This window comes from Dendrobium catenatum, unplaced genomic scaffold (genome assembly GCF_001605985.2).
Source record: "Dendrobium catenatum unplaced genomic scaffold, ASM160598v2 fragScaff_scaffold_1557, whole genome shotgun sequence".
Lineage (NCBI taxonomy): Eukaryota > Viridiplantae > Streptophyta > Magnoliopsida > Asparagales > Orchidaceae > Dendrobium > Dendrobium catenatum.
In genome coordinates this window covers 3,771,496-3,792,644 of record NW_021320019.1, presented here as the reverse complement: position 1 = coordinate 3,792,644, position 21,149 = coordinate 3,771,496, and the positions used below count along the sequence as shown (strand labels likewise).

The following is a 21,149-nucleotide window of genomic DNA, read 5'->3' as shown; positions in this document are numbered from 1 at the left end:
ATACATCTACTCTCCTAATAGGTCATTGGAAGGCCAACATTTTATATGTCCTCTAAGACGACTCTCTGCAATCTTACTTGCCACTGGAGCTATTCCAACCTTTTCACATATATACTATCTCTAAGTATATAGCCACTCTTCCATCCGAGCATCCTCATCTCTGCAACACCCAAATTAAATTTATGCTTCTCTTTTAATGGCCAACATTATGCACCATTAAAACATTACAGGTCTCACCATCATCTTATAAAAATTCCCCATAAGTTTAAGGGGTAGTTCTCCATCACACAACAAGCTCGATGCATTCCTCCACTTCAACTATCCAACTTGAATTCTACTAATAATATCCACATCTATTTCACCATTACTTTATCACATAATGTCACAATCCCACTACTAGATCTATTATTAGTAAAATTACATTCAATGTATTTAGTTTTAGGTATACTCAAACAAAAACCTTTAGACTCTAAGGTTGACCTCCATAGTTCATGTTTTCCTTCAACTCTCTCTAGTATTATGAACAAGATGAATATCATCAGCAAAAAGCATACGCCAGGGTACATCCTCTTGCAAATGTCTAGTAAGAAAATCCATGACTAAAGCAAAAAAGATATGGGCTAAAGTTGATCATTGATGTAATACAAAATTGAAATAGGAAAATACTTGATTAAATCACCTTGTATTTGAACATAGAAAACAATATATATATATATATATATCCTTAATGATTTTAATATAAGCATTATTAACTTTTTTTTCTAGAACTCTCTAGACACTTCTCTTGGAACATTATCATATTTTCTCTAATTCAATAAATATCATATGTAGATCCTCTTTACTCTCTCTATACTTCTCCATCTAACCTCTCAATAAATGTATAGCTTCCATAGTAGGCCTACCCGTCATATGCATGCATATGCTAGTTAACATACTAATCATTGGCAACTAAACATGGTACCCTTTAACTTCTCCCTATTTATGAAACTGCAACTAGTAGCTTTATCAAAGGAGATAAATAGGTTGTATATTTGCTAGGATGGAGATGCAATCATAATAGAATGGTATTTCTCATTGGTGTGAGAAGAAAATATGTACTAACAATGGGGCCAATTTTTATATGTATTTATTTGTTTATTCATTCCTTTGTTGATTAATTGTAAACGGTATGTATTGCTTGTGTTATCTTTCTATTTAGGAACACTGTTAATGGTGATCCCCGGTGGTGCTGCACATATCTTCTTGATCCATCAGATCCTCTATTTATTGAAGCTGGCAGAGCATTTATCAAGCAACAAATTAAAGGTTTTTAGGTTTGCCATACTCATCAATCATACCTTTTTTTTTCTGTATTGTATCCTTAAACGTGACATCTGCTTTCAATAGGTTCCAAAACATTTCAAAACTTTGAAGATAAATTGTTAATATCCTTTTTTATGTGCTAATGAAAATGAAAAAAATGACCCATTCGGTTAGTGATGACATTTACACTCTGTGATCAGGCTGGACATTGATAATGTTATAATATACCATGCATAACTTGAAAAACAAAGGGTTTCTTCACTCGAGATATTATAGAATTTACTACGATTTAAGGATTGTAATGAAAATTTGAGTCTTTATATTATGTGTGTGTATGGTTACCGTCCTCATATCATTGAATTTTTTTCAGAATTTTTTAGTTTCATCATAAATACCGCTTATGAAGGTCATAACAACAAAGGAACTTGAATTATCATGCATAGCAGGGAATATCCCTTCCATCATGACATTTAGTTGTTTATTTTTCCGAAAAGCCTTTGTTTCCGCCACTTCTAAATTGCTTCAAGGATTATGGGCTCATTCCTGTGTCCATGGAGTTGACTGCCCTTTCTTACTCAAAGGAAAAAAAAAAAGAAGAAAACTTGTTTAGAAAATAGTCTCTAGTCCGGTTGAACAATAGAAAATAATTATCTCTGTCTGTATTCACATGTAGTATTTTGTTTTTAAGATTCCAAAACAAAATCTCACTGTTAATATTTGTATTCATTTGGGGACCAAATCCATTGGGTATTCTCACTTGATTTTTGACTTAGCACATTTTATGTTATCATTCATGAGTATCTTTGATAAGTTGTAGAAGACTCCTTATTTTATCTAGCTGTAGTTGCTATATAGTCAAATGATATTTTATGTGCATTCCAAACTATATTTTTAGATTATAACCAAAAGTTTTGAATTTAAGCAAACACTTCTTCAGTAACGCTCTTTGGCATTACTACTCTCTCATCAGTCGATAACATTCACATGTTTCTTTTTCTATCAAGTTGCAAGAGTGTTGATCAAGCTCAACGATCTTTCCTTTCATTGTTTATCCTCTTTCAAATAAATGTTATGAATAGCATGAACCTCTATTTCCATATGTAGCACCCGACCCTCTTTCTCTCTCTATATGCACATAAATATGTATAAATGCTATATACATTTATGTGTATTTTAATCCTTGAAATTCATCTCTGTTTTTCTAATTATTTAAAAGCAATTTGCAGTTGGTTTTGGCAATTGTGCTTTTGAAACCCCAATTATTTATTACCTGGAATGTAGTTAAAATTTCAATTTGAGGATGAGATATTTGGCACCATTATCATAACTTATGATTTTTAATGTCATGCTATGGTGTATGCTAGTTTCTTTAAGTTATATTAGTCTTTAAAAAATTTTCATTTATTTTATCAACTTTTGCTGGCCTTGACTTGATGTTTTCCTTTGTGGCTCGCAGAATATGGACATATAACTAACATCTACAACTGGTAATTCATCTTTTGATTTTTTTAGGATTATTCTTTTGTTTATATGCCTCTTTCTGTCTTTCATGTTCTTCTTTCATTTATGTAGATATTATGCATTCAAGCAGAGTCAGTGTTATTTCCTCACTATGATGCACTGACACGGACACGACACAACATGGACACGGGACACGACATTTTTTAAAAAAAATAGGACACGGGTGCGGTGTGGACACGGTATAATAATTTTTAAATATAATATATAGAAATTAAGGTGACATTATATTAAATCGGTAAACCAATCATACATAGGAATAAATCAAGTTAAATTGATATGAAGTGAAATCAAAATATCTCAATAATAAGACAACATGAATACAACAATATATCGGTTTGCTGGGGGTCCAAGGGGGCGCTGTCCCTTGGTAGGGTTCGACCTAGCAGGGTTCAACAAGATACCGAGCAGTACCGAGCGGGTACCGAGCATGTACCTAGCGGTACCGAGCATGTACCTAGCGATACCTAGCGGTACCGAGCATGTACCTAGCGATATCTAACAGTATCGAGCATGTACTTAGCGGTACTTAGCATGTACCTTGCGATACCTAGCATGGATCGGAAAAATAGGGCTTCTCGTTCGCGGAAAAGGCTAAATAGAACGAATTGGATGATTTTATTATTTAATAACCGAACACGTGTGTTCGATTTTAATTTTAATTTTTTTAATTGTGACACTCCAATGCCGTGTCGGACACGTGTCCATGCCGTGTCGTACGCGTGTCCGTGTCCGACACGTGTCTGACACTGCATACCCTCTTTAAGCAGAGTGTTGGTGAATCATAGTTTCCTCATCATGTAAATTTTAATTTTTATGATGCTAGAGGCAGTGTTATTTCTTATCATGCAAATTATAATTTCTATGATGCTTTTGCTCCACTTTATTTTTCATTTGCTATGTAAATCATATATGAGTATTAATGTTTTTTTAGGAATTTGATACACAACAATTGAACCTTAAGAAAGGCGTATAATTGGAATATCAAAAATGTTTTTTTTTTCTAAATTTTAATTTCGTGAGTTTTTAAACTTTTATTGCTTTGCTGAACTTTGGTTATGTCATGCTTCAATTTAGCCACTAGATGGCTGTTATGCTTCAATTTAGCCAAGATTGTCGTTTTTTTCTTGTGCATGTGTGGATACCAATTCAAATACTTTATCACCTGCCCTTAAAAGGCTGATGGAATCTGGTGATTTAAAGTACCATAGAGCTTCTCTATGATATTTTAGGAGATATCCAGCAGAGTGTGGGATTTTCTGTGTTCCGCTTACTTTCTAGACCATAACATTTCTTGGGCCATTAAACATCAACTTTGATATGTTCTCAATAGGATGATAAATCTATTGAGTATATTACAACACAATGAAAGTGAAATTGGATGAATTTGTTTAATTTTATCCCTTTACCATTGATTTGACTACTTGAAATGTTACTGAGTTTCTCATCATCCTCTTTTCTGACCATTTTTTCAAGCTGTATTAATGGCTGACTATGAGGTTCCAAACATCTCCAGTGCCCTCTCACACATTCTCCGGGTCATTAAACTCAGTGCTCCGCCTTCTTCAAATCAAGATTAGATAACTTTTACCATTATTAAAGCTACTCTCATGGTAGTTGTGGATGTGGTAACCTTGGTTGTGTTCGCAACTATTTTTCAACTTATTTGCATTATCCAAGGTTTTATTACTCATCTAATTGATATTGAGGAAAATTGGTTATCCTCTAACTTCTCAACAAATCTCCACCTCTACCCCGGTCGGTTCTATTAGTAATCATTTTCATGTAGTTTCTCTACCTCAAGAAGACTAGGATTAACTCTTACAACACTCCCAGCTGACCTATTTAATAGCTCATCCAGTTTTTTCTTTTGGTTTGATTGTTGCTGCTCGTTCTAATGTCTTGGATTTTAGATTTTGATGCTTCTTTCCATTTGAACGATTATCGAAAGTTATTTTCCTCATCATGACATACCTTGTTCCTGTCATTGTTGCTAGCGGATCAACCTATCTGTATCTAAAAAAGAATTTATTCATATCTCCTTATGGACTTCAGACAATGTTTTATGCATTCCACATAGAAATCTTTTATCTAAAATTTGCATTAGAGGACGATACTAATAAACTGATATACTGGGGAAGAGAGGGAAAGAGAAGGAAGAGCTATCTACCATAATATTTCTTTAAAAAAAATCATACAATCAATAATCATACAACCCAAAAACGTGTTATATATTAGGGGCTTATGAGTTTAATAAAGTATCCCGACCTTGTTTGATGTTTATTTATCATTTATATATTTTTGCAAGATTCAAACTATTGGACCTATACTCTATAAAGACAAGACCACTCAATTGAGTTGCATTCATTAATTGTTTAGCGTGTAATATTTAACCCACAGAGTGTTGCAAACTCTATTTTGAAAAAAATGGTAAATAAAACAATACACTTGTTTCATTGGGCTGATGTGTTGTAAAAAAAAATAATAATGAATAACTTCTTTGTTGGCTCCTTGAAAAAGAGCCCTTTGGTCGTAGCATTAGATTAGCTTATTGTTAACCCGACGTATAAAACAAAAGAGAGAAAACAAAAAAAAAATTAAAATCAACGTACCTGCCATCCCACGCAGTCGCACGTCGTCGCCGCATTTCGCACGTCGACGTCCCCTCACGATCGCCCACGACCTCTTGTCGTTAAAGAGTCAACAGTGTCAGACACGTTTCGGACATGGACATGTGCCTGACATGGCTGAGACACGTGTAGGACACGGCATACACGTGTCCAATTAAAATAATAGTTAAATTTAAATGGACTGGCGCATCCTAATTTTTTATAATAATTTTTTTTAAAATTACAAATTTTTTATTTTTTATATTATTTTTATCAAATAAAAATCTCTTAGCACATCCCAGAACCTTATATGCATCAATACAGCCGGAATGCTTGTATGCCTGTATGCCTTAGGGTTTTCGACTTTTAACTCTGCACCGTCGCTCTTCCTCATCGTCTGCTCTCATCTTCTTCGATTGCACGACCAGGTGAGCCCACCGAACCTAGAGATTGCACGCCTGAACCTCTTTTCTGCGACGAGCCGAGCCTGGAACCTCCGCAACGTTCTCGTCAACGTTTTCTTTGAATCTACTGCTTTATTTTCCGCCTGGTATGTCCGACTAGAGCCATTTTCTTCACTTATTTGGTTTCACGTTCCTTTTCTCACTGGTTCGTCTTCGCCATTTTTTGGGCATCAAAGGTTTCGACTTGTTTTTTCGTTGAAGCCAGAGGAGGTAGAGGACCAAATTATTTGTTGTTTTAGTTTTTTTCCCTCTTATATTCCTGCTAGAAAACATGTGAGCAAATTATGCAACGTTAGTTTGTTCCCTCTATTGTCTATATTTATTGTTGATTTTAGGGAAATTAAACATAGGAGTTATACATTGAAGTTATAGGAGGAACATATAATAAATTACATCGATATTTAAGGCTCAATTTATCCATATGTTTGAAAGATTCATAATGGATGTGATTGTTATGCTAAGGCAATTAATGAAAAAATATATAAAACAAAGAATGTTTTATTTATATTAAAGTTCTTAAGATTATGGAACATTAACTAGTATTAGAACTTTACATCATTGTTTTAACATTGAGGTATCTTAGTGTATGTATTCATGACAATTCTAGTTATTTGGATTTGTTGAAATAGGTGAAAGGTTAGAATGATATAAAAAATATCTAGAATATAAAAGATTTAAGATTAATAGAAAAAAGATTAATTATATGATATGCAATGAACTATTATGGGAGAGAAGTAGAGAAATAAATAGATACATTTTCTGTGATTTAGATTAGAGGTTAAAGAAATATTATGGGAGAGAACTAGAGAAGTAATAGATACAAAGAAGAACCAACTTTTTCTATTTCAATTAATTTCAATTTATTCTTAAAAGGTGTGTGCGATTGCTTAATACTAAGACTTTTTATTTTCGATTACACTAGTTCTTTTTAAAAGCAAAAATGAGCTCTAGTAGTGGTGGGACTGAAAGTGATGGTGGAGGAAATATGTTATTCAAATGCAACTATTATGGTGTTACTTATAAAGGATCATACTCTAAGGTGAAAGCACATCTACTTAAATTTGGTGGTCATGGAATTAAAATGTGTCTTAAGATTACTACTTTACAATTGATATAATTGAACAAACAGGTTGATGAAGATGAATCAAGGATAAAAAGGGCACTTCCTAAAGAGATATCTTTGCCCTCTACTCATGGTTCATCCCACACTGCTTCCTCCTCTATTAGAGTTGATAATGTTGATTTATTTAGAAGTGAAGGACATGAATCTAAGAAAAGAAAAGGAGTTGTTGGTAGTTTTTTTGATAAGGCTTTTAATATGCATATGAGAGAGCAACTTGATGCTGAAATTGCAAGGATATTTTTTTCAGCTGGACTTTAAACCTGGTAAGGAATTCTCATTATAAGAATGCTTTTACTAATGCATGCAATAATAATCTTACAGAGTATGTTTAACTAGATACAATGCAATAAGATCAAAATTATTAGAGAGGGAGAGAGTAAATATTGAGACATTACTTAAACCTTTGAAAGGAGTTTGAAAAGAAAAACGTGTGAGTTTGGTGTGCGATGGTTAGACTGATCCTCAAAGGAGATCACTCATCAATTTTATGGCTATTACAGATAATTACCCAGTGTTCATCAAAGTTGTGAATTGTGAAGATCAATATAAGGATAAATATTTTATTTCTAATTTGATTAAAGAGGTGATAGTGATGATTAGGTCATCACATGTTGTGTAGGTTATCATTGATAATGCAGCAGTGCATAGAGCTAGAGAATTATTGGAGCAAAAATATTCTCATATATTTTGACTCCATCTGTTGTGCACACCATATGAAACAGTCTATCTTTAATGATTTCTCATATTTGAGAATGTTAGTTGTTGAAACTCGTTTTGCCTCTGTAATAATCATGTTAAGAAGATTCAAACAAATAAAAAATGATCTTCAATCCATGGTGATTAGTGATAAGTGATCTTGCTATCGGGAAGATAATGTTGGGAAGAGTAGATACATAAAAGAAAAGATCTTAGATGATTTGTGGTGGGATAATATTGATTATATTTTGGATTTAATAAATCCAATTTATGATATATTCTGACACAAATAAATCATGCCTACATTTGATTTATGAGATGCGAGACTCCATGTTAGCTAAAGTGAAAGAAATTACATACAGACATGAAAAAAAAGACACATGATGAAGACTCAAGTTTTTGAAGTGTTGTCTATACTATTCTTGAGAATAGGTGGAGCAAAAGTAATACATATCTTCATTGTTTGGTTCACTCATTAAATCCAAGGTAAATTTGATTTTATCTTTTAAATTAGTTTTTTAATTTGTTGCCTTTGAATTAATAATTTTACTTTCTTTGTGTTATTTGGAGATATTCAAGTAAAAAATGATTTCAAGAAGATCCTCAACGTATCTCATCACATAAAAATTTAGAAGTTTCAAATATGAGAAAGATATGTTTGAAATGTTATTTCTCAAATGATGAGAGAAGAAGGATTAATATAGAACTTGCAAAGTTCTTTGGATATTTAGAGGACTTTGGTGATAAAAAATCTTTGGTTGATAGATGGAGGATAGATTCAAATATGTGGTGGTTGTTTTATGGAGCTTCAACACCGCTACTTCAAACAATAGCAATAAAACTTTTTGGTCAAGTTTCATCCTTTTGTTGTGAGAGAAATTGGAGCACATACTCATTTATTCAATTGATGAAGAGGAATAAAATTACTCCATAACGGGCTGAAGATTTAGTTTATGTGCATACAAATCTTTTTCTTCTTTCAAGAAAGTCCCCACTTTATATGACAGGTAATAATAAAATGTGGGATGTTGCTGGAGATGGTTTGAGTCCCTTGATGATATCGGAATATATTTATATTGATGAACTAGAGTTGGAAGCAATGATATTTAATGATGGTGATATTGAAGGCAAAAGACAAACCTTTTAAGCTAATCTTAGCAGTTGAAGTTTGACTGCTTAATGTTGTAGTAAATGGTTATTCGCTTATATTTTTGTGGTTGTAGACCTTTTGTACTAAACATTTTATATTATAAGCTATAAGTTATCATACCATTCATTGATTATTGTTTGTTATTTCTAATACGATGTTACATTAATATCTATACATTATATAAAAAATTGTAATGACATATCCACGTCGTACCCATGTCATATATTTTTAAAAAAAGCCATGTCCTGTGTCCGCGTCGTATCGTGTCCATGTCCACGTCTGTGCATTATAGCTTATGTATTAATTCAAATGCAAAAGCTCTCTTTTGTTGAAAAAAAAAATGTAGTTTAAGGAATGTAATATATTTGAAATGTTTGAAGTTGTTTGGATGAATATAAAAAAAAGCATGAGATTACTTTTTTGTTGACCTCAATATGTTATCTAAAGAACGAAAAAGGCAAGAGGGAAGAGAGCCAGTGTACAAACCTCTTACCCGACGGATCCACAAAATCTGCCGGAGCTCTCCGCGAATCCTGCTGAATCCGGCGCCGAAAAGTTCACAGATGGTGGTGGTCGACGACTGACAGTGGTTGTGGTGGTCGTCAATGGTGGTGGCAGATCATCGATGTTGGTGGTGGTTGGCATTAGAGGGTAGTTGGCACCCGGTAGCAGAGGCCAGCGTAGAGTTGCTTATGGCAGGTGGCGATGTTTGGTGGCCGATGGGATGGCAATAAAATAACTTGTTTGCAATGAAAAAGATTTTCACTCAAAACTGGACTAGTTTATTTTTCCTCAAAAAATGAATCATGATACTTTACACTATATTTGGAATACTTTACATTGCATTTTTTTCATCCAACCAAACATCAATATTTTCAAAATCCCTACAAAAGGATTACTTTACACCCAGTTTACTTTAAACCAAACAATCCCTTACTACTATTTGAATCATCTTCCAGTTCCATTGTAACATTGCTATTCTACATGCAATTTGATTGACTATTTTTGTTTTTCGAGCATTCACATTCAAAGAGGCTTTTTTTTTTTCTTTATTTTACTTAATTAATGCTTCTTGGACGAGTAGTACTATTTATTTTGTAACAGAAACTATATTTTGGATTTTGCTACTTTTGTTGACTTTGATTTGGTAATTATGTTTAGTGACACTTTTAATGAGAACTTGCCCCCTACAAATGATCCAAAATACATCTCATCACTTGGATCAGCTGTGTATGATGCAATGGTTAAAGGTGACAACGATGCAATATGGTTAATGCAGGTACCTAAATCTTTATTTTGTTGTTTGGGCAATTAAAGTTGTCAATTATAATAGATTTTTAAGGTATCTTGTCACCCATTTTCAATTCTATAGTTTATTTGCAAATATTAAAGCTCCATCTCATGGTAACGAGAGATGTTTGACCTAGAGGAGTTCTAATGAAACAGTACTAGCATTTTCAATATAGTGTGGAAGTGGAAGCAAATAAAAGTTGTTACTTTGCATAAAGTAAGCTCAATATTAGCAGGAGGTGCGTTATACTCTTAAGCTGAGATGTGGAGTTTAGTGGGTTTAGACAAAGAATGTAGGGAAGCTCTTCTTAGAAGTGTTGTTATATTGCTGTATGTGATTTTTTCTAAAGTTTAGCAGTTTTAGATAATTCTTTGATCAATTTCTGAAAGGAAGGGATAGAGAAATAGTTCCACATACGTGGCTTGGATCTATAGAGTATTCAATTGACTACAAATAATTTGTGTTCATTCAATCATCAATCAATAATAATTTTCAATTACACATCATGGCACTTTATTTATAGAAATGTCGTTATAAGGATATAACTAAACATTTAAATGAAAATATGATCCTATCCATTTCAAACAAATGTTCAAATTTAAATATATTCTTATTCAAGAAAAGATAAAGCTTAATAAAATAGTTCAAATTGAAAAGAAATTGGCCATAAATAGAAATAAGGCTTAAAAGGTTTGATAGTGGACCTTATTCATATTTATTATGGCTTGATTTCATCTGTTGTAATTGGCCTATTTCCACTTCGGCTTTTGTTGATTGATTTGACTTATTTAAAGGCCTGTACTACGTCTGCTCCTTTGGGGTTCAATGAACTCTTGTTCGGAGAGTTAATATCCATGTAGTTATACAAGAGTTAAGGGTCTAGCTTTTGTAGTTACTCAGTTATTTAGGTATCATCTAAATGCAACATATCTTTCCTCCTGGTTGAAAATTCGTTTTCAATATTTTTCCCAAGCATCACGTCATTTGAAATGATATCTTCATTATCTAGGTAGGCAAGGAGTTGAAATGATTTGTTGAAACAATGACTTTTGCTGAAATCCCTCATGTAAAAGAATCAACAGGAAAATTGCATGTTCAAACTTTCGTTGATAATACATTTGAATGTTAAAAATAGGACTAATAAAGATATCATTGCAAATCTGAAGCATAATCAATAAAATTTTTTTTCCTATTAAGTTTGAGAAGGAAACAGGCCTTTTTTACTTCCATCTCCTCTAAAAATTTTAAAAAACTACATGTTTTGATTGTAGTGTCCTTATCCACTTGCTGATAGGAATAAGAAGATTTATTTGGAAGAGTTCTCAAATCCCAACCATATTTTATACTTATGTTTTCAGCTTGAGTGTTTTACTAACATTGGAAGATCCCTTATGACCTTATTAAAGACATTTAGGTTTTCTATTATTAGAATTTTCATTGTATGTCTTTTCATATTATGCAATTTTCTCAGTGATAATTTCTATATTGCTTGGCCTATACTATGAAATTTTGTTTGTTTAAGCCTTTGTTTACAAAATTTGGTTCGATATTCAAATTAAGGCAATAATGATTGCTAGAATAGTTTGTCACTTGTCTAGCTTGGTTAGGTGCATCTCATGTGTAAAGGTGGACAACAACTTCTAGGCTCATTGTTAGTGGTACCCTCTGATTCTTTGTTTCAGTTTGCGGCCCCTTAATTAACATTTTTTATGATTATATTTTCTCTATCGTGTTAAATTTTTGGATCTCTATTTTGACCTTGAGTTCGTCATTTTAACATCTATGTTGTTTGCTCATGATTATGTTACGCCGGTCCAGCTTGGACCTGCTCAACCTGGACCGGCCCAGCCGGTCCAGTTCTACAGGAGGCGGACACCAAGCCAGGCGGAAGAGAGAGGGAGCCAGTGAGTGGGGTCCACTTGCAATTCAAACATGGATTAAGTGTTTTTGGAGGGAGAAGGAAGGGTAGAGTAGTCCTTTTGCTTTTAATTTGAATTAGATTGTATTAATAGGGAGTTATGAGGGGATTAGGTTTTCATCTTGATTTTGAAAAGGGATTTGTCTTCTAGGTTTTCTTGCTTGGGCTCTTGGCGTTGCCGGAGATTGTTGGAGAGTTTTTCCTTCCTCTCGGATTGAAGGAAACTTGTATCTTTATTGTCTTTTGTATCGACTAGTGAAATTTCCATCGTTTGCAATTGTTTCTCCTATTCTCTCTACGATTCTTCTCAGATTTTTCACTGTTTTGTTGTGCGTGGTGGCTGTTTTCCATAGAAAACAGCGGATTATTAGTGATTTGGCTTAGACCCGATAGGAATCACTTGAAATACTCAAGTGGTACCTATCAGATTACTCTCAAATTTTAAGAATGCCAATAGGTTTATGTATTTTTCGAAAACTGGCTCTGGTAAGTGTAGTACATAAAAGCTATTGAAAAACATGAATATCTTATAACATTCAAGCTGGTTTGAAATAACTATAATAAAATGAGTTAAATGAGTTTGATGCTCTCCATCAAATGTAAGCCTCTTTGAAGCAACATGTGAGGACTATTCGGAGAGCTAGGTTGACCAGTTTCATTGACTTTGTTCAAATATGCTTGTCTAATAAAATATTACAATGCAAAGGGGGACATTCAGATGCATGTGATACTAAGTTATTAAAGCATCTGAATTCTCTAATCTAACCAAATAGCTTATAAGAGCCATTTAAATAAAATAAAATACTTTAATCTTTGGATTAAGAAATTTGAGGTATAAAAATAAATAAATCATTTAAACCCATGATACATTTTTTCTATGTTTAGGTTGTTGGGATGGCAAACATTTTTACATGATTCAGGTCAATTTCCACATAATGCATAGATCAAGGTAATTTAAAAGAGTTGAAGCCAGAGATAAAATGAAATCGACAATATACAAATATCACATCATAGGGCCACGAGCCTATCATGACTATGTTAGACCAGTCCACTGGACCGGTTCAGCCGGGACCGGTTCACGGGTGAAATTCGCGAAACAGCGGAGAGAACTCCGCCTGTGTGGGATGCCGCGCGAGCCGCTCATCTTGCGGGACTGTTTTAGGAAGGTTTTTGAATGGATTTTAGGAGGGAATTTGAACGTAGGGACTGTTTAGCAAATTCCTTTTGATTTGTATACATTAAATAGTTGATTTGGCTAGGGTTTGAGTATCTTGAATTTGGCTGAAATTTGAGATCTCTTAGATTTAGGTTTTCTTTGGGCTCTAGCGGTGTCTAGAGATTTGGGAGAGATCGATCCTCCTCTCGATTTGAGGATCAATTGTATCTTTGATGTTTTCTTCTTCTACTAGTCTGACAGACAATGTGTGTAACGCTTGGTTTGAAAACAAGTCCAGCCTTGGGAAGAACTCGGGTAGGAGGAAAAGGCCAAAGGAAATTTCGGATTTCTGAAATTAAAATCCAAAGGGGAGAAGTAGGGGGAAAAATCTTAATTTGAAAATCAAATTTATTTTCCACAGGGAGGGAGTTTCGGCCAAACATGGAGGGGAAGAGAGAAGTAATGTTAATTAAGTGGGGCCCATGGAGAGTAAATAAATTAATTAAATATGAATTATAATTCCAGATTTAATTATATCTTAAGTAACTTCCCCAAATAGATTTAACATGAGAGGGAAACGAATTCAAATTTCAAAATAGCTCTAAGTGTCATTAATTACCTTGCCTTAAGATGAGCCCTTGATTAGGCAATTAATTAAGTCACCAGGAATTGGAATTCACGGCTTGGGCAAAACATGGAGGTCCAGCGTCAAGGGGAACTGCAAGGAGATGGTGGGCTGGAGGCTCACGGATGGCTGTTTAACCGTGAGATTGGGAGCAGTAGGGGGGGGTGGCTGCACGGGACGGGATGGACTGTGGCCGGTGGGATGAGGTTACGGGCTGGCTGGCAGGGAGTTGATCGGCAGCTGGTAGGCCTGTGGCTGGCGGGAAGCTGCTGGTTGGCGGCTGGACACTATGGGGGCTGGATTGCTGAGTGGAAAGGTTGTGGGGAGGAAATTTCAGAGAGAATATAATCTGGATGAAATTCCTTTGAGTTCTCACACTACTTGATCACAAATCAAGCTAGAAGAATGTCTATAACTCACAAAGAGATCTAGCTCTTCTCAAAACTCACTAAGAGATTTGAGAGAGGAGGGTGAACTCACAAAGAGATCATAAGTGGAAAATATTTTTTTCATTCATCAAAAACTAACTATTACATTAGAAAAGGGCCATATAAATAGGCCTCAAAATGACAAAGAAAGTAAAGTACTAAAATGCCCCTTGGGCTACAATAGCTACCAAATACCCATAAGGGTAAAAACGGAAAAATCATAAAATAAAATAAACTACTACATAAATGATGAAAATACAAATCATGATCGTGGCCGTCGATCTCCGGCATCTCCTGAAGGTACATGTGTCGAAATCGCTGCTGATGTCCCCATCAATATTTTTTCTGTTTTTTTTTTCATGCTTTATCAACAAATACTGTTTGATCATTGCATTTATTGGAACACATGTGGCTTATTCTAGTATGTTGATTAAAATATGTACAAGACTTATCATTGACTGAACTTTTAAACCTTCACTGGCATCCCTTTCCGTGAAAACTAGCCCATGCCTCACATGTTATTTTATATTTTTCACAGGCTCTTCTTCACTCTGTTCCAATTGGGAAAATGATTGTTCTTGACTTATTTGCTGATGTAAAACCTATGTGGAAAACATCTTCACAATTTTATGGTGTTCCATATGTCTGGTATTCTCTTTCTTACAATAAATATGTTCATTATTGGCCATATATCATCCTGTTTGCAATCTCTTATATAGATCTGATCTAGAAACTAGAAAGTGCATTTTTCATCATACTGATATTTTTCAGTTTTTTATGCAGTCATTTTTAACCTTTGTCGTGACCAATTTATTAAACTTTTACTTTCTTGCACTAGTGATGTTTCCTTTCTTCTAAGTCATTGGAAATCATTGTTCAGGTGTATGCTACACAACTTTGGCGGCAACATTGAAATGTATGGTATCCTTGATGGAATTTCTTCTGGCCCTATCGATGCCTGGGTTAGCCAGAACTCAACCATGGTAAGTGAAGGGTATTTGTATGCAATCAACATCATTGTTAAGTGGAACTAGTTGATATCTTGAGGAGAATACTAAATTAATTTCAAGAACCAGTTGACCATTGAAAAGCATGTCTTTGTTTCTTGCATATTGCACAACTAAGTTTGAAATTAACGCTCAACTTCTCTTTATTAACAAACACTATTCTGCTAGACTTAAGGTTTTTATTTTAGAGTTTTTGGCATGCTTTGGACATGGTTAGAAAAATGCCAATGTTTAGTTTTTCAGCTATTGTAATTTTCATATGTCTAGTGTTGACCTACATATAACTGCTTAACATCAATCTAATCTAATAAGATGAAAATGCTGACAATGGGTATAGCATTGTGCAAGTTCACCTAGAAACATATCACCCTTAATAAAATTATTAAACTATAGCTCATCTCACAAAACAAAACGGACGGACTACTCTTATGCAAACAAAACATCAAATTTGACTAAGGTAGACTCTAACATTACCTAAGTCATTGCACGAGAAAGGATACAAATTTCACTCAAAATGAGAACAAAAATAAAATGAGTGCGCATTAGAAATTAGAATCCATAATAGGTTAAAAATTAAGCTCCTTTTGAGGCGAGTATGAATATTTGACATGCACAAGAAAAAAGAATTAACAAATTAGTCATTTTATTTGTATTTTTAATAAAACTTTAAATCAAATTAGATTAAATATTATTGTTAAATTTAGAAGAAAATAAGGTATTTGTTAAAAAATAAAAAGTAAAAAATCATATCAGATGTTTATTATAATTAAATTTATATAATTATACACACACATATACACATTCCTTCCTCAGCATGTTGTCCTGTGCCATCCCTGCTTCAGTTCATTTTCTCAGGCGCATATAAAAAAATCAAACAAAAATTCTCATTGTTTGCTCGCCCATTTCTTTCACACATGCCCTCTCCTCATTGTTGGCTCCCTCCCATCTTCCTCTCTACACATGAAGCAACAACACCTACAAAATCTCTTTTCTATTTTGCCTCCATATCTTTAAAGTCTAATTCAAAAAAAATGGACTCCATGCAAGGCATGTAAGGAGTGAGCCTATTTCCTTAAGATCTATGGACTGAAGAAGTCCTTAAGCAATATTGGACCTTGGCATGTACACAACCTAAGGACTTTGGTTTATATGATCCATCTATCCTCGGGTCAAGACTTGTAATATGCTAAACACCAAATAGGTTGAAGACGAGTAAAAAACTCTATGATATGGCCTATCAAATGGCCAAAGCATAAAAGTCAAGCCAACGCCAAAAGAATTTAATTATGGTGGTCACTCTATGGAGGAATTTAAAAAAAAATCAACTTCGGGTTGAGAAGGTGCCTCAGACTGCCTCACCCCTTTGATCTCAGAAAATAAAGACAATGAAATCATGACACTACTTTGTGAATTTAGGAACTACTTTACCTTGACTTATAATGAAATGCTCGACTTATCCTTTGTATTGAAAATTCATATATTAGCTTTTAAGCCTGAGGTGTCATCTGCAAAAAGCCACCAAGGTATGTGTGACTTAAGTTGAAGGGAATGTGGTCTTTGAAACCAAAAAACTTGTTGAAGAAGGTTTAATCTGACGAGAAATATGTTGATTAGATTTTCAATATTATCATCTATAAAGAATGATTAGATTTGTGTCAGCATCAATTGCAAGAACCTTAATAGGGCTTGCCCAAAAGATGGTTTTTTGTTCCTTACATAAGAGCTTGTCGATAACAAATCAAGTTATGACATCTCTGATTCATTGAGGATTTTTAGGTTAGAATGAATTAAATTGGCTAAAAATGTGAAAGATGCATGCCCTTCTACTATTTAATTAATGTATTTTGTTATGCGACCATATGCTTTGACTTGGAAAATGCCTAGGCTACATACCAAAGGGCAATGAATCATTTTTTTAATGTCTTGATTCACTTTCTTGAATCACATGAAAGTAAAATGTTATGTTGATGATCTTGTTGTAAAAAATAAGGTTTGCTTAGATCATCTCAAAGAATTACAGGCCATATTTGAAAGAATAAAAAATACAATATGAAATTGAATTCTATTAAGTGCGCTTATTTGCTCTTTTCTAAAAATTTCTTAGATTTTCATGTACCATAAGTAATAAGAAACGATCCCTCCAAAATCCACACCATTATAGAGATTCACTCACTTAGAAATATTAACCAACTCTATTCATTACAGGGACAACATGCATACATTCAATGATTTATATTAAATTTGTTAGGGTGATGATAACCCTTTACAAAGTTGTTGAAGAAGACTGCTCTTTTCAAATAAAATAAAGCATGTTAGGACACTTTTGATGATGACAAATTTTACCAATTGAGTACGCCAACACATGTGACCCCAATTTTAAGAAGTCGCTTGTATTTTACACATGTTATAGAAGAGTCCCTAAAGGTTTTGTTGTAGTAACACAATGACAAAGGGAGGAAAATGCCCTTTACCAAATTAGTTGGAGGTTGATGGGAGTTTAAGTGCATTAGTCCCCAATGGAACTTGTCTCTATGGTTAATACTTAATTAAATTATTTATAGAATTAATTGGATAGCTATTATGTAACACTACATATGTTATTATCAAATCATTAAGAAGCCATGTGAGGTCAGTAATTTTCGCTTGTTTAATAATGAGATATTGATGTTGGTATGAAAGGATTAAAGTAATAAATATGCAAAGCTAAGCTCCCTCACATTAGATGTATAAAGTAAATTTACTTCTCTGTCTAAATCTATGCATCTACCATTCTATATTCATCACTTCTGATATTCATCAATATAATAATTCTCTTATTTTAAAATCATAAAAAATGTTCATCTTCAATTCTGTTGTTGGTGATATCACCGGTAATATTCTTTCCCAAAACTTAATTCTCAATATGAAAATAATAACATATTAAAGAAAAACCAAAATATAACTTAACATACTTGATATAAGCATCCTATATCTAATACCAAAGATGATTATCAAATGCAAATTAAAAATGGAATCTGCCAATTTTTGTGATATACAAATATATATTCATTGATCATGAAAAGAAAGGTGTTTTAATCTAAATTATGCATGGGTAATGTGTAGTTAATCATAATATTTAAAATATTATGAGTCTATGCTCAAAGTAGTCCTTGAATTATTTTTATGCGCCTATTTTAGCCGACCCTATGTAGTGAGATAAAGGCTTGTTGTTATTGTTGTAGTATTTTAGTCAAATATTTTCTCATGTCTCCAATTTAGTTTCTTGACTCTTCAAATTTGGTCTATAATCGTCATTATGTTAGAATTTGATGGAAATTTTAGTAAAAGTTGACCGCGGGAGTAAAATTTGAGGGTATTTTTGATAACCCAAGTATGTAAACATGTTTCTTTAAAATTCTTATGAATCTCAAGTCTTTGTTACCTAATTTGATGTCGAGTAGCGGAGAATCAAGCCAGACAAGGAGAGGGAGCTGAAATCTTAAAAAAAAAAAAAAGCCAGACAAGGAGAAGGGAGATTGCAATCGAGGTGAAGGTTGTCGATCAAGATGTTTTCTTAATTTATTTACATAATAATAATTTTTATTTTGTGTCCATTGAGTTCATATTTTTCATTCCAAAATTTGATGATTTTTCAATTAGATGAAATACATTGATTTCATATTTTATTTCAAAATATTGAAGTTTTTTGTTAGATGGCAACTCCTTTTACTGCTATTTACTTCGTGCATTTTTTCGCTCCATAATTTTGGGTCTCATTCAACAAATAAGGTTTACGATATTACACTATGTACTCTTTGCTTTTCTTGTTCGATGTAGTCTATATATAGACCTTCGGATTTTTATGTTTCGTATAGCTTGTGTGATTTTTGTGTTTTCTATTTATTTTCACACTGCTTTCCATTAACCTCCCCCCATCCCCCAAAATGGTTTACTTTGAACATCTTAGTGTTTATACCAAACATTATTACTCCTGATTTAAAATGAGTATTGATGAGAGTTTCCACCTTTTTTTTCTCTTTTGTGAGTTGCAGTTTTCTTCTCCCATGCGCTTAAGCATGTCAACCTTTTTAAGCTTAAAAAAGTATTGATTAATTGGAAAATTTGCAATTTTATTGTGGTTATACCTTCAACATCTTGATCATGTAAACTTTATAACTAGATGCTTATACCCTTTTTTTACTTTTTTTTTTCTTTTTTATCCCTTTTTTTACTATTTGTTTCATACGAAAAGTGAATCAATTGAGTATTGGAAGGCGTTCTAGAAGTATCATGAACCTCTGAAGTAATGGAAAATTTTTATCGGACCTATATTAAGGGAACCTTCCGTTCTCAGTTATTTATGATTGTCATCCTTATAGAAGTTAATCTTAAGGATAATGATGATTATTTTGCTGCTTCATTAAGAATTTAAAGCATATAATATTTGGTGCTTTCTATTTTTTGTATGTAATTTTATTCACTTCTCAAATGGATGTTTTGATTTGAACTTGTTTAGATTCTAAATAAATCAATTAATAAAGGCATTTCTGAAGTGGTTTAAATCATCAAGTTAATTATTTTTACCCATTTATATGAGGTGTCTTGGATACCTTTTTTTCATTATTATTTATCATCGTTATCTTTTCAGAAATTTAGCCATTCCGTCAAGTGAAACCTTATTTAGTATGCTTTCTTGTGAGTTATGCTACTGTAATATTTGAGTTTATGTTATTTATGTTCATTTGCCTTATTCGAGCCATCTTTGATTAATCAACCTTGTTTGTGATATCAATTAAAGGGAAAGAACGTTGTTCTCCGAAGCATAAACTTTATTCCTTTTCAACTTCATTTATCATTCGACATTTTTTTATTTAGGTTGCTTTGAAATTTTTTACAAGGCAATCCTTCTATTCTTTGCTATATGTGGACCTGATTGATATACATGAATTAATATAATAGTCTTGACAAGTTGTACTGAATGCTATTTATTTCTACACGTTCTTTCTTTTAGGTTGGTGTTGGCATGTGCATGGAAGGTATAGAGCATAATCCAGTCGTCTATGAGCTAATGCCTGAAATGGCATTTCGCAATCACGTCATTCAGATTGAGGTACTCCTTTTTCCTTACGAGCTAGAGTTCATATAAAATTTACTTCTTTAAGCTTAAAGCAACTGCCCATTCATCTGTTACAACAATTTGCCAAAGATGATAACTTTTAGTTTGACCAAAGCTCACAAAGATCTAATGTCATATTAAGTGTATTTGACAACTACTCTAAAAATACCACGCTAGTAAATATATGGTATGTGTTCTCTAGAGTGGTTCTCCCCAAATGGCATCATTATATTATAACTATGGTTGTAGCCCTGATGTTCCCCAATGGCTCAGCCCATGATTTGTGAATCATAAGATGCACTTGATGGAGCATAAGCTATATGTTAGCTAAGATTAACTTAAATTTTGTCCTTAGAAAACTTTCACCCCTGCACGATCCCTTGATTAGATTAGGTCGACTACCTCTGTTGACTATAGGCCATGGTCGACAACAACTTAAGATGGCATAACCATGTGATTTTGATCAAGTTTGTTATCAATCCTCGCACATTCTAGTTTAAGCTAATAGTATTGTATTTCCTATTTCCTAAACCAAAATAACAGCTACGACTAACTAAATGTTTATTGCCTAGCCTTAGCCTTAATTGAAATTTTTCTCTCGTAATCTAGAGGTGTGATTAATCATAGGGGCTTATGAGAAATTTCAAACTAAATTTTAAAGTCCTCATAAAATGAGGACGAAATATATAGTTAATATTTTACATGATATCTAATTTGTCTTCTAAAATTTAACCCAAAACAACACTTTTTTAAACAAGTGCGAGGAT

At 33.3% G+C, this 21,149-nt stretch overlaps 1 protein-coding gene across 1 annotated transcript in view; it reads left to right on the top strand.

The window, feature by feature from the left end:
- The window catches only part of LOC110114091 (alpha-N-acetylglucosaminidase), a 76,419-nt gene that overhangs the window by 20,005 nt on the left and 35,265 nt on the right, over nucleotides 1-21,149 (top strand). Inside the window, exons 8-14 of the mRNA XM_028700604.1 lie at nucleotides 1,199-1,305; nucleotides 2,759-2,789; nucleotides 10,024-10,163; nucleotides 13,887-14,095; nucleotides 14,819-14,928; nucleotides 15,161-15,263; nucleotides 20,278-20,376. Coding sequence (XP_028556437.1) covers nucleotides 1,199-1,305; nucleotides 2,759-2,789; nucleotides 10,024-10,163; nucleotides 13,887-14,095; nucleotides 14,819-14,928; nucleotides 15,161-15,263; nucleotides 20,278-20,376 — 799 coding nt within the window. The remainder of the gene's footprint in view (nucleotides 1-1,198; nucleotides 1,306-2,758; nucleotides 2,790-10,023; nucleotides 10,164-13,886; nucleotides 14,096-14,818; nucleotides 14,929-15,160; nucleotides 15,264-20,277; nucleotides 20,377-21,149) is intronic.